The 12,424-nt window shown below is 45.9% G+C and overlaps 1 protein-coding gene across 1 annotated transcript; it reads right to left on the minus strand.

Annotated features, from left to right (window-relative positions):
• Nucleotides 1–6,978: 6,978 nt before the first annotated feature.
• Nucleotides 6,979–11,805, minus strand: naga (N-acetylgalactosaminidase, alpha). Its single transcript, XM_034527528.1, has 9 exons — nucleotides 11,525–11,805; nucleotides 10,845–11,001; nucleotides 10,113–10,253; nucleotides 9,498–9,709; nucleotides 9,324–9,418; nucleotides 9,004–9,165; nucleotides 8,617–8,814; nucleotides 8,343–8,483; nucleotides 6,979–7,737 (listed from the first exon to the last, which is right to left on the minus strand). The coding sequence occupies exons 2-9, from the start codon at nucleotides 10,997–10,999 to the stop codon at nucleotides 7,534–7,536; spliced, it is 1,308 nt and encodes a 435-aa protein (XP_034383419.1). The 5' UTR covers nucleotides 11,000–11,001; nucleotides 11,525–11,805; the 3' UTR covers nucleotides 6,979–7,533.
• Nucleotides 11,806–12,424: the final 619 nt, after the last annotated feature.

A 12,424-nucleotide genomic window follows, 5' to 3' on the forward strand; every position in this document is an offset into this window, starting at 1 on the left:
GTGAGAGATTAGGGCTTATCGGAGATTTCCTTTGAGGAAAAAAAACCGTCTCGAGTGGCTACTGCATGGACTAAACAGCAATAAAGTCTGAGAGAGGTCCATGTGTTGCAACAGGGTCAGGGGGTCAGCTTCTGGTGATTTATGGGCTCATGTGGAAGAAAAGCTATTTGTGTTGTCCTCTGCTTCTTGAAAATCTTGAAAAAATGTGTGTCTTCTGCCACTCTGTACCGGTGTGTTTGACCTAAAGTACCCTCCTGCCCGGAGAGCTTTGACTTTCCAGGAAAACCAACGTTTCACCCAGTCGTCATACACTTTTGATCACCGCCGCTCTTGCAAAAAAATGTACGGCGGAGGCTAAACGAAGACAAAATGATCTCAAAACTGCATTACCGCTGCGATCCATTATAATGGATCGAGTTGCGTGTGTGATTCAAGGTCAGCTAAAAACTGACGACTCCAAAATGCCATTCAGGAAGGAAGGTTTTGCTCTGTGGATTGTGAGGGGAAATGCACCCGAGTTACCCCCCCCCCCCCCCCCACGCCCCCATGTCGTGGGTCAGGCAATACCCTACCGCCCCCCAGTGGTCACGGGGCAAACGCAAATGACCTTGGAGGTCATATCAAGGCCTTCACCCGGTGGAATTTATATGATAAAAACAAAAACAAAACGTACTATCGCGAAAATGTTTTTTTTAAATTTTTTATTGCAAATCATCTTATTCAAAACTTGAATATTGATATTGATATTGCAATTTTAATCTGAGGTTGCAGAAGAGTTCTCAATTCGACATTTGGAGCAATAATATAGCGGCAAACAAATATTATCTATGTACAGATACGGTGGAGTAATGTCTACCTGAGAGGAGAATGGAGTCGCTCTGTGTGTTGTAATCAGAGCCTTGTTTACATATCTGGGCCGGCTGTGCATGCCTTTTAGTGCGTGTGAGCTCGCCCCCCCTCGCTAGCTAATGGTCGCCTCCCTGCAATACACTTCCTACCCCCCCCTGGAAGCCTCAATAGCAACATTTCGTGGAGGTCTCTAAAACCACGAGACAATTATGTGTCACCTGCAATCGTCCCTTAAATGTATTTCCAAAGCTGCAAAACATTTTATTCAAACTGCAAAAATATTTTAGTGTTAAAAAATGATTTTATGTTTGTTTGTTTTTTTCGCTGAAAATGACACATTCCTCCAGAGGTCGCAACAGGTTTTGCAGAGCCAGCCTGTCTTCATGTCTATTTGTGGACCTAAATGGACCCCCGTCCCCCTTTGGACATCATCTCTCCTCTAGGACGGGAATGAGAAGAACCCGAGCCGAGTTCTGCGTCCCCGGATCTGAGCGTGTGCCCCGCAACGTGAGCCGTTGCAGGGCAGAGTTATTGTGTCGTGTAGTTGGGTGAGTGGTCTAATTGTTAATTGGGGGTCGGGGTGGATGGTTACAGCTGGTATGGACATTTGACTTGGTTTTAAGTCTCAGCTGTCATCATGTTGAGGGCCGCGAAGATGCGAGAGATGTGCTCTCGTTCAGTCCCTTGAAAGGAAATCATTACAGTGAACCAGAGTGCTCGTTCTGACTGGATAAACTGGAACAAGCTGTGCACCTGTTCTTGGAAGCGGCAGGTCAATGAACAACAATGGGAGGCAGCAGGTATTTGCACACCTGTCTGAAACAGTGCTACCGTGAGTCATTTATAATGCCTTTCCGTGTCAATGTTCACACATAACTACAACCCCTGAGTCTCTCCTGACACTGTGACACAGGGCAAGGGACGTCACCGTTTTGACAAGTAGCTCTTTTTGTTCTTTTTACAAACCCTTCAACTGTGCTCATTATGGACAGGATGAACAGCTCAGAGATGGTGAACCACACTGACTGGTGGAAAAAGGTGGGCTCCCTGGGGGTCAAGTCCGTATCGTTCCCTGTAGTGCCAGAAGGACTCTGGCCGGGCCGCGTCAGTACAGCAGGTGCTTTCTGCACCCTGAACTCTGTTTCTCACCAACACTGCAAGTAAGTGATAATGACCGAGATTATGGATTTCAGGCTGAAGAGCTTCCTGCTGTCACTCGGACTGCAAAGCGTACAAATGTAAAAACTCACAAGTCTTTACACCTTTTCAGACGTCGTCATATAGAGTCGCACGACAGCCGATTTAAGGCCACACACTCATTTAGCCTATATGCAGACACACACACGCACACACTCCATTAGACTAAACTGTGGCCAGTCCCCGTAGTTAATGTTTAGACTCACGATGCCTGCAGATATACACAGCAGGCGGCGGGGACGCTGGGCTGAAGGTCAGCCCCACACGTGCTGTTTGATCTTTTCCAGCCGACAGCGAGCCAAATGACACGAATTAAAGGCCGTGGGGGGGGCGGGGGGGGACGAGACCGCAGATGAATGTGTGCACCTGTTTGATACGGCGGCTTTTTTACGGTAAAAGAGACACAATCACCTCGGAAGAAGTAGGTCATTGAGTAGGTTGGGATATATTCACAAGAACTGGATATTCAGGCGTGTGTGTGTGTGTGTGTTTGTGTGTGTGTGTGTGTGTGTTGCATAGCAAAGTAATAAGGTATTCATTCTCTCCAATTCATACTAACACAATGTTCCAGCTTGAGGAACATTTTACAGCTGCAGAATTGGCTGATTAAACAGTAACCCGGAACGTTAAGTTTTCAGTTTGCACTTTAAAAACATTACCTTTTCTCTTCGGGTAATATAATCTGTTTTTCAGTGTTTCACTGCACAACTGCAGTCATCTTGTAGTCAATGCAGCTGATATACTATGAAACGTGTTAAAGCCACAATGAATGGCTCTGCGACGCTCTACACAAAAATTACAATATTTTGACGCTTGGAATTTCGACCTCATCGTCAAGGTCAGAGGCGATCGCCAAAGTCATTGCGGTTCATCGCCTGGCAACCATGAACATTTGTAGCATGCTAGCATGGTTTAATAAGCCACGATATGGTTGAGCAGGACTTTGACAGTCAAGCAGCGTTGGCTGCGAGGAGCAGCAATCGAACCACAGTGATTTCCATGGGTATAAATAAAAAATACCATTAAGTGTCCAGGGCAGCTTTACATTGGTGCTACTGCACGACCAAGTGACAGATTGACAGGTATTTTCCCGGTAAGCTGAATGATCCAGATGTATTAAAAAGGTAATGCTGATGATGAGACACCCAACCAAAATAGCACAGAAGATCCTGCACATGGTTATTCACAGGGCCAGACTGAAGGTTATGAAAAGCATTGTCGACCGATCAAGTCTATTTTTATGGGTCCCCCCCCCCCCCCACACATGGCTCCTTTTTGCAAACTAATGTTGTCAGTCAAGGGTTTGACAGTGAGACAATCGTCACGTGCGCGCGCCCGCCCACAAAACACGCTTGCCAAATAACTCCACCTGCTCTTTCCAGACCTTTCCAACCATTCTCCTTGAGGCCAAATCCCGCTGCTGTGTTGGCTGTGCTCTGCTCCGGCCGGTGAAAGGGAAGATGGGGGTGGGGGTGGGGGTACCCAGAAAGGCTTCGGGATCTGACACCGAAAACAAGACAGGGAATCCAGCGGAACAAAGGAATACAGTGAGGGAATGGGGTGACCACACACAGTACGCACAGATATACAGTGCGTCTGCATGCAGGAAGGTAACTGTGTGGGATCCAGGATATAGAGAGTGTGTGTGTCTGTGTGTGTGTGTGTGTGTGTGTACAGGGGATGAGAGAGAGAAAATGAGACGAGGTTGAGCGTGTGGAAAGACAGATTATAGAGTGAAAAGGAAAGACTGAGACAGTGTGAGCGCGAGCTGCATTGACTTTGACCCACTCAGGCTGCCAGTAAGCAGACAGCTGACAGCCTGGCCAGTTGCCTACGAACCCAACGCCTCTGCAACGTGCAGCCTGCCTCGTACACAGCAGCGACATGGAAACAGTTACCAGGCGCGTCTGTTTTTATCTAGACAACAGCAGCCACTGGTGGACACATCCAGACACTCATTCATAAAAATCCCAAACCACAAATACATGTCAGTGGGTGGGGGTGGGGGGGAGGGGAAGTTTGGAGGTATGAATCGCTCATGAGAAATATTTTTCACCCAAGTGAGGAGTAACTTTCGCCATCGTGCACACAGATGTTTCATGTTTTATTCCCACATTTCCACATGTGTATCTTATCCATATACGCACACATACATGTCCACACACTCTCACTACAGCTGAAACAACAGCATCGCCACACAGCCAGCAGGTCTTCCTCGGCTGTGACAGACTGTGTAGGGCAGAGCAGGGCAGGACAACCTTCCCACCAGACGTCCACGGTCCAAACCCAAATCAATTTAATGCCCCAGTACTTTTGGATAAAAGGAGAAATCACACAGCGAGCCTGCAGCAAGGACACTGTCCTTTGCTTCATGGGCCACAGAGTCACAAGAGGGGAAACAAGTGTGTGATGAAAGCAGTCGTGGCGTCAGATCTTTGCCTAATAATGCATGAGCAAGTAAAAGAAGGGGAAAGACGTCAATGCTGCACTGAGAGAGGCAACGGACGTGATGCAGCCCGCATGGCCCTGTTTAAGTAATCCCCGTTCAGAACTTCCATGTTTGCTTCATTTAGTACAAAAAGTAACGTGATGGGGGTAATTTTCTGTCTCACCTATTGGCTATGGCTAAATAATAAAAAGTTGAAATCTAATTGTGCAGGACCAGAGTATGAAACCACAATATTTGATCATCTGTTTCACCATATAAAAGTGGCAGAGGAATGTTTAACTGCCGTGAGCCATAACCAAAGATAATTAAACCAATTTTCTTTTTCTGTTTTTAAACCATTTTTCGACACTAACGCCATAGAGCACAGAGACGCAGTAACTTCAACCTCTGCAGCTTCAGGCTCTAGGAATTCACATGATTTGATGTGTGCCAGAGCTGGTCACATATTACATGTATTCATTAAAGGTCGAGTTATGAATAAAAAACCCACTCTGCTCTAGATCAGACGTTGGGATTGGGATGTCATGACTCATCAACTAGACAGGCAGCACCAGGAGAGAGTGATGATGTCACCGAGATGAGCTGAGGAGCACAGGGGCACGGTGTGTGTGTGTGTACGTGTGTGTTTGTGTGTGTGTGTGTGTGTACGTGTGTGTGTGTGTGTGTGTGTGTGCACCTTTAGAGGTTTTGAGTGTGTGCGGCCTCCTTTGAGACTATGAGCGTGCTCATATTCTGACCTATATGCAAAGCCCTGGGTGTATCATATCCCCCCCCCCCCTCTGCCCCCTCCTCCGAGTTGGATTTTAGAGGCGTGAGGCAGAGAGCGTGACTAGCAGCGTGACAACAACGACGTGTGTGTGTTGGCCCAGAAGAAGGGGGGATCAACCCCTGATTTGAATCAGGGTGCTGGTGTTGGGTACAAAGACTGGAGTGGTGACTTGTGTGCCTCTCTGCAGCTGTGGGCCTACGTGAGCGCTGGCAGGAACGCTTTCGTTCCCCATCCCCACCCCCCCCCCCCCCCCCCCCCCCCCCCCCCCCCCCCCCCCCCCCCCCCCCCCCCCCCCCCCCCCCTTTACTCTCTCTCATCTCTCACACTACTCCCTTCCTTTGCTCATTTGTGCCTTCTAATAGACTTCAGGCAGCCCCCCCTTCTTCCTCCTTTGCTCAAATCCTTCATGCACAGTTCTCTCTTTTTCTCTATCAAAACTCCCTCGCTCCTCTCCCACGTCATGTTCCCAAACGGCGGGGACCTTGACAGTGAGCGATGTGTGGTGCTCGGCCAGCCAACGGATATCTGAGACGAATGAAAGGGAAAGACAGGAAGGCAAAGATAATCTTTCCCACACACACACACACACACACACAGACATACACACAGCTGATCTTGCCTGAAATGACCTAGAAGGAATATGTGTGTGTGTGTGTGTGTGTGTCACGCAAAGCAAGTTTACTCATGTCATACATACGCACACGCAGTAGCATACATGCCCATGCACACACACACTCATATGACCACTCGTTTATCTTGAGACTTTGTGTAAACACGGGGCTTTAAGGCCAAGGTCAAAGGTGATACTTTATGCACAGGATTTAGCAAAAGGAGACAAGGAGGAGGAGGAGGAGGGATAGGGAGGGATGAAGATGAGGAGGTAGACAGAATACAGGGAAGAACTAATAGATGGTGGATAAAGGAGAGAGTTTAAAAGAGTTTATACATTGTTGTTCAATTCCAAATGGGAGAGGGTGATGCCAGAGGACAGAACATCATAACAGAGAGATAAAAGACTGAGCTGAATCGGCTGACTGTCCTTGTGCTCCTCAGCAGGTGCATTTTTTGGCAGTGGATCGGATTGGAAGGCCCATGTGGCCACAGCTATGCGGCCTGAAGAGCAGCGCTGACCTCTGCTGGCTGAATATGGACGTGGGCCTGTGTTTGTGTTGGCTCCATTATGCAAAAGAATCTATGAGTTATGAGTTGCCAGATAAAGACGTAATCGACCACTCCTCAAATTGCATTACGACTATTGAAGGCTGAGGATGAAAGCTGTTTTCATGTTCATCTCCATAAGTCTGCAATATATTCGGTAGTAAGCGGTATTGAAAATGGATGGATGGGATGTTACAGTGCACACGAGTCTCGGACACTAAACCATAAAAGATGAAGCCGTAATTGGCAACCATAGAACAGTGAAACAAACACAAAAAGTAGTTTTAGTTTATTGCTCAGTTCTGATAACTGTACATTCAGGGACATAAGTTGAGACGTTAGGGACGAAGGGAGAGCTCAAAGTGAATAACTTAATGGGAAAGTCCTAAAAGTCCTTCGGCAGCAAAGTGTTTCTGTGTGTGTACATGTATTTATTTATAAGTCCTGAAGAACACAAGTTATTCCGGAGCAGCATTTTTAGTCGGATGAGGTAAGTCCCCGTCAAGATGAGCACCGGCGCAACTACATGATTACAAACATGATGGGGAAAAGAACAAACTTTTGCCAAATCATTTATTTCAGTAAAGACAAAAATGCATTATTCACAGAATCATTTTTTATAAAAATCTTCATTTCTTAAACACACGTTCAGAGCTTTTATTATCCTGAGCAATACAACAAACAGATCTTCAAAGGCTGAAACCGATTTCCTTTTATTAAACATTCAGAAAAACTAGCATTGTATAAGCCTTTATTGTCCTTAAAGCTGCTTACTTCAAATGTTTCAATAAGAGCAGAGCAGCGGAGGCTTCTGAGTCTTAGTGCTGATCTACGATCAGTTTTTCAGCTCAGAGATACACATTATGATCAGCTCTCATAACCTGTGAAGCACAGAAACACGTAAATTGTGTGCAAAATGTTTCCCACTTTAATAGAGGTGTTTTATGTTTTGGATATTTTCACGTATAGAATTTGAGGAAATTAGTGATATATGCAGACGCAAAATGGCTGCCCCCCTTGAGCTTTAAGTGACTTTATACTTGCAATATAGATCGTGCCTTTTAAAAAAAAGAAGACACAATCCATATCATGTGACAACGTCAGTGAGCGATCAGAGGAAGGCATGAGGAACAACGTTTTCGTCATCATTGCCAAATGCAAATCCCTGGAGTCGGCCGCCTTTATAGAACTGGCGAAGGTTCCTTTTGGCGGGCGCAGACACGTGCCACATGACCACGCCGGTGGGGTTCACTGACACCACGAAGCCAGTGGTGTCTTTCAGCGTTGTGGTCTTCTCAGTGAAGACGTCATAGATCTGAGGGAGGGAGACCACGTTTGAAGTTACGACAGAGGAGCTTTATAGATGATGAGATGAGATGATTATTGATTATTTTCAGTGAGGAAGTCCATGCAACCTTGTGATACAGAGATACATGATGAGTAGTGATAAAGCTTTATGTGCTGGGATAAACTGCTAAATTAATGATTTGGCATTTATAGATGTGGCATTTATAGATGTAATGGCAGTAGTGGAGGTGGAAGTGGAGAATAACATGTACTTGGTCGTAACTGCATTTAAAACAAGTCTATGCATTGCAAGAATAATTCTAAAGCATTAAAGGCTGAAGTGGAGTCAGAGGTGGAACCTGGGGCATATGAAATTGTATTATCTGCATCAAAATGTACATTGAAGGGCGAAGAATATTGTTATTTCTCTGTAATTTAAATGTAGGGGGCCAAGAATAAGACCCTGTGGAACCCCATTTCTGATGCACACCCTGTGGATGTAATACATTCAGAGTTACTTCAAGTGTAACCTTTTTTGAGATAGCAAGGGCTGGATGAGTGGCTACAGCAGACGAGGGAGGATGGAGATGTTGATTAAGTAGACAGGATTAAAGGTTTAAAGACACACAGTACCTTGTAGCTGCCAGCGGTGTAGTTGAGTTTGCCGAGGGTCGTCTGGTAGCGGTAGGGCATGTCGTTACGACGACTGAAGAATACCAACGCACTTGCATTGTTTGACAGCGGACGCCAGGACACGTCAATGCCATTCTTCTCCTGGCAGAAAGAAGTGGATGAGAAAATGTGAACAATGACACAACGGGAAGATATGTATTATGTGAGAGAGGATAGAAACGTTTTTTCCATCTTTCAAGAAGCTGCAAAAACCCGTGGAAAAAAAGTGTGTCACCTTTACAATGCGCCTTCCCTGGATGCCCATGGCGTCCTGGTTGATGCTGATGGCCATTTTGTTCTGCAGGATGCTGCGGGCCCCGCTGCTGATCGTGCGCAGGTCATTGGACATGAAAAGTGGAGCAGCCATAATCGCCCACAGAGCCATCTGAGCCCGGGACTGGTCCATGCTGAGGCCGAAGTCGCCAGCAATCAGCTGTGGAGATCAGAGTCACACAATCAAGGAAGAACCATATAGAAAATATACCTGTTGTACATTTTTTTCACGTTTTTCCTGTACTTTTTTTTTTACCGTTTTAAAAAAAAACTTGCCTAACCTCATTGACGGACCATATAGTAAATAGTAAAACATTAAATAATTGAATATCGTGTCAGTTGAACAGACCATATCCGGGTCGTTCCACTTTCCAGGTCCAGCTGCAGGTGCCAGGACCTCCTGGTTCTCAAAGAACCAGTCAATAATGTTCAGGACACTGTCCCAGGAGTCCTGGATGTCGCCATAGTTACGCCACAGGTTGCAGATCTCCCCCAACTGAGTGTAGTTCACCTGAAAACATAACTCAGTTTCACAAGTATCAACTGGATTTAAAGTATTTAGAACAATAGTCCTCTCGACGGAGGCTACTTCCACTAGGAAAAATGTGTTCTGTGTCAGGCCTGAAGCTTCAGGTGGATGATATCAACTTTAAGACACTCTGTTTATACCTTAGGTGGCAGGCCCCCCTGGTAGGCTGGCCAACTGCAGGAGTAGCCAATGGGACGTCCCGTAGCATTTAAGGCCTTTGACATGAGAGGGTAACCTGCCCAAGAGAGGAGCAAAAATCAAGTCAGCAACATCTCAATAACCACAATGTCTGAGTCACTTCCTTCTTTTCTCACCCTTCGCTTGCTCTGTGGCGTTAGAGTAACAGCCGTCGAATTTAAACATATCCACCTCCCAGTCGGCCAAAGTCTGAGCGTCTAACTCGATCTTGTCCAGTGTGGTGCCGGGGTACCCCCCACAGGTGTGTGTGCCCAGGTCCCCGTAGAGGCCCAGCTTGAGACCCCTGTCATGCATATAGCGTGCCAGCTTGTGGATGCCTCCTGGGAACCTGATGGAGAGGCGGACAGTTCATGAAATCAGGGCACAGTCTTGATGAACAGTATGATACGGAATGATGTCACTCAAATAGTGAAGCTCTGAATCCGAAAAGCCTGCAGTGCTTTGTTTAGGATGATGGCTTCCTCTTTTCCCTTTAAAAAATGCAGCGGTCTTCATCATATGCTGATGCTGCATGTAATAGCATACACCACACATAAGTGAAACTACTGACTACGAATGTTTTTGCGAGTCATATGACTGTCACATTGTAACAACCTTGTTTAACTGTTTTATTGACTCGCAGGTTTAGATGATACCGATTATCCTTTCTACTCTGTGGGCGTGTGTGTGTGTGTGTGTGTGTGTGTGTGTGTGTGTGTGTGTGTGTGCGTAGGTTCACACTGCTCCGTTACCGTTTCGGGTCGGCCTGCAGCCGCCCCTTCTCATCTCTCTTCATGGAGGACCAGCAGTCGTCTATGTTCACATAGACGTAGCCGAGTTCCCTCCAGCCGTCCTCCGACAGTCGGTCTGCCATGTCGATGAACAGATCCTCACTGGAGGGAAGACAGACATGGTGGAAGAGAGCCAGAACGTGTGATTAGCAAATAATTAAAGGTGAAAGTCGCTAAAAGGTGGGTCACATTGTCATTTTGTACATTGTTCATGGAATACAAAAAATATTGATCATAACGGCATGAACAGTTTGATTTAAACAATGTCATGAGGGTATGTGTTGAATGAGGTGATAAGTTTAAGAGTGCTTCTTATTGTAATGGTGAAAAGAAGAGGTTCTTAAGTTAAATGGCAAAAAGACATTTTGGCAAATGAGTTTTTGAAGTCTTTCACAAAAATTATTTCTCAAAGTATACAAACCTGATTTGGAATGGCGAGATGCTGAACAGGAAGGCCAGTTTAAAGTGGCTTGTTTGGCTGGTGCAGTTTCACCATTTGAATAAGTTAGGGGGGGGGGGGGCAATGAGGAGAAGCAGCTTCACGTTATAACTGAACTTACTAGTCATTCCTAATCTTAACTTTTAATATCTCTAAACGGCAGAATCCACCCTAAGATGAGACACCTGTATTGAACTACACCTGCGTTGAAAGTAAAAGCTCCAGTCCGTTGTATTCACGTTGGGTGGACTTGCCTGATGCAGTTCTTGGGGTCGTGTGCGCAGTCAATGTCACAGCGGAAGCGTTCCCATGCCAACCAGCCCATCGGAGGGACCCTCATCTCTCCGTTGTCGAGGGCCAAGGTGGCCCCGGAGAGCGCGGACACCAACAGCAGCACCGCCAAATGCATTCCTGTAAAAGAGAGAGACGCCCGCCGCTTGTTTGGTTATCGTGTGGTGTGTCGTTTTGTTTTCTTTAAAAGCTGATTTTGAATCATGAACATACCCTCAACATATCTCCCGTGTAACAAATGACGGGGCATCTCAAAACACACACACACACACCTCCTGAGTGTCACCTGACTGGGTAGGATAGTGTCTGACTTCTGACTCGTAAACAGCTGACTGAACCAGAACCCATTGCTCATTGCAAAAGGACAACAGGTTCTTACAACATGGCAGAAGGATTGCAATGTTGATAACTGGGGCTTTAATGTATAATAAAGACATTTTCCCCCTGGGGATGAATAAAGTATAATCTAATAATAAGCAGTACCCAATAATGTATTTACTAAATACATAATATAATGTATTTACTAAATACATTATTAGTGCAGACGATACAAATACAGTGTTTGCGGATTCACACTCATATGGCACACTTTAACATCGTGAAAAGTATAATAGTTATAATGGTACAATAGTACGTTACTTACTGAAATCCAGTGACCTGCTCTTATTCACAGGAAGGGAGACGGAAGAGGATGCGCTCCACAACTCCGAATCTGTGCTCCTAACTCCTTCTTCTTCTCCTTCTTCTCCTTCCTCCAGTCTCGAGACTACTTCTTTTTATTCTTCAGTGGCTTCCGTTTAACTCCACTCTGACCTTTAGACAAACCCCGTGATGGACAACCTCTCCGGTCGAGTGTAAAGAAATGTAAGTGAGCAGCTTCGACTGTAAAGGCAACGACCGTCACGTGACACCGCTCAGTCAGCTGACTGCGGAGCAGGAAGTTGGAGAGGTATCGTACGACCCGGGCCGCGTCCCATTCCTCTTTATTACCTCACCTCTGACCCTCAGTCCTTTCCCTACTTTCTTTTATTTGTGAATAACTTCACATTACAGTAACGATGAGTGACAGAGAGCAACATTTGCGTTTGTTATGGTCTTCAAAAAATAAATTATTTGATAAGACACCATTTATAAAGGGGTTTTAAACAACTATAGCATGCAGACAACTAGTGTCTTTGCAAAAGTGTGCGGCAGGAATGAGTCCTATAATCCAAAAAGTCGTCTCAAAGGATGCGGCTGCCAAATTGGAAAATAAATAATGTATTTGTTGTAATGGGATTTTGGTTAGAGGTAAGAAATTGTCCTGGGGATGTAAGTGTGTGATGGCAGTGTAGAAGTGCACCGTCATGGTCTTTGGCAGGTTGAACTTCTTCAGCTTCCTCAGGAAGAACATCCTCTGCGGAGCCTTAGTGATGGAGCTGAGCTGCCTTTTGAGGGTGGGGGGGGGGGCTTGGTTATTGCAGAAATCCACAACCATCTCCACTGTTTAGAGCGTTGAGATCCAGGTTGTTTTGACCATGAAGGTCGGTCTCCCATTTGGTGG

This window comes from Cyclopterus lumpus, chromosome 24 (genome assembly GCF_009769545.1).
Source record: "Cyclopterus lumpus isolate fCycLum1 chromosome 24, fCycLum1.pri, whole genome shotgun sequence".
NCBI lineage: Eukaryota > Metazoa > Chordata > Actinopteri > Perciformes > Cyclopteridae > Cyclopterus > Cyclopterus lumpus.

Bases quoted from the DNA above. Each gene is read 5' to 3' on its own strand.
- naga (XM_034527528.1), bottom strand. From the start codon at position 10,999: ATGCATTTGGCGGTGCTGCTGTTGGTGTCCGCGCTCTCCGGGGCCACC. The intron at 9,166-9,323 runs GTATAAACAGAG...TTATGTTTTCAG, and splicing joins AGGGGGGCCTGCCACCTAAG to GTGAACTACACTCAGTTGGG. The intron at 7,738-8,342 runs GTACTGTGTGTC...TCCCTCCCTCAG, and splicing joins ACACCGCTGGCAGCTACAAG to ATCTATGACGTCTTCACTGA.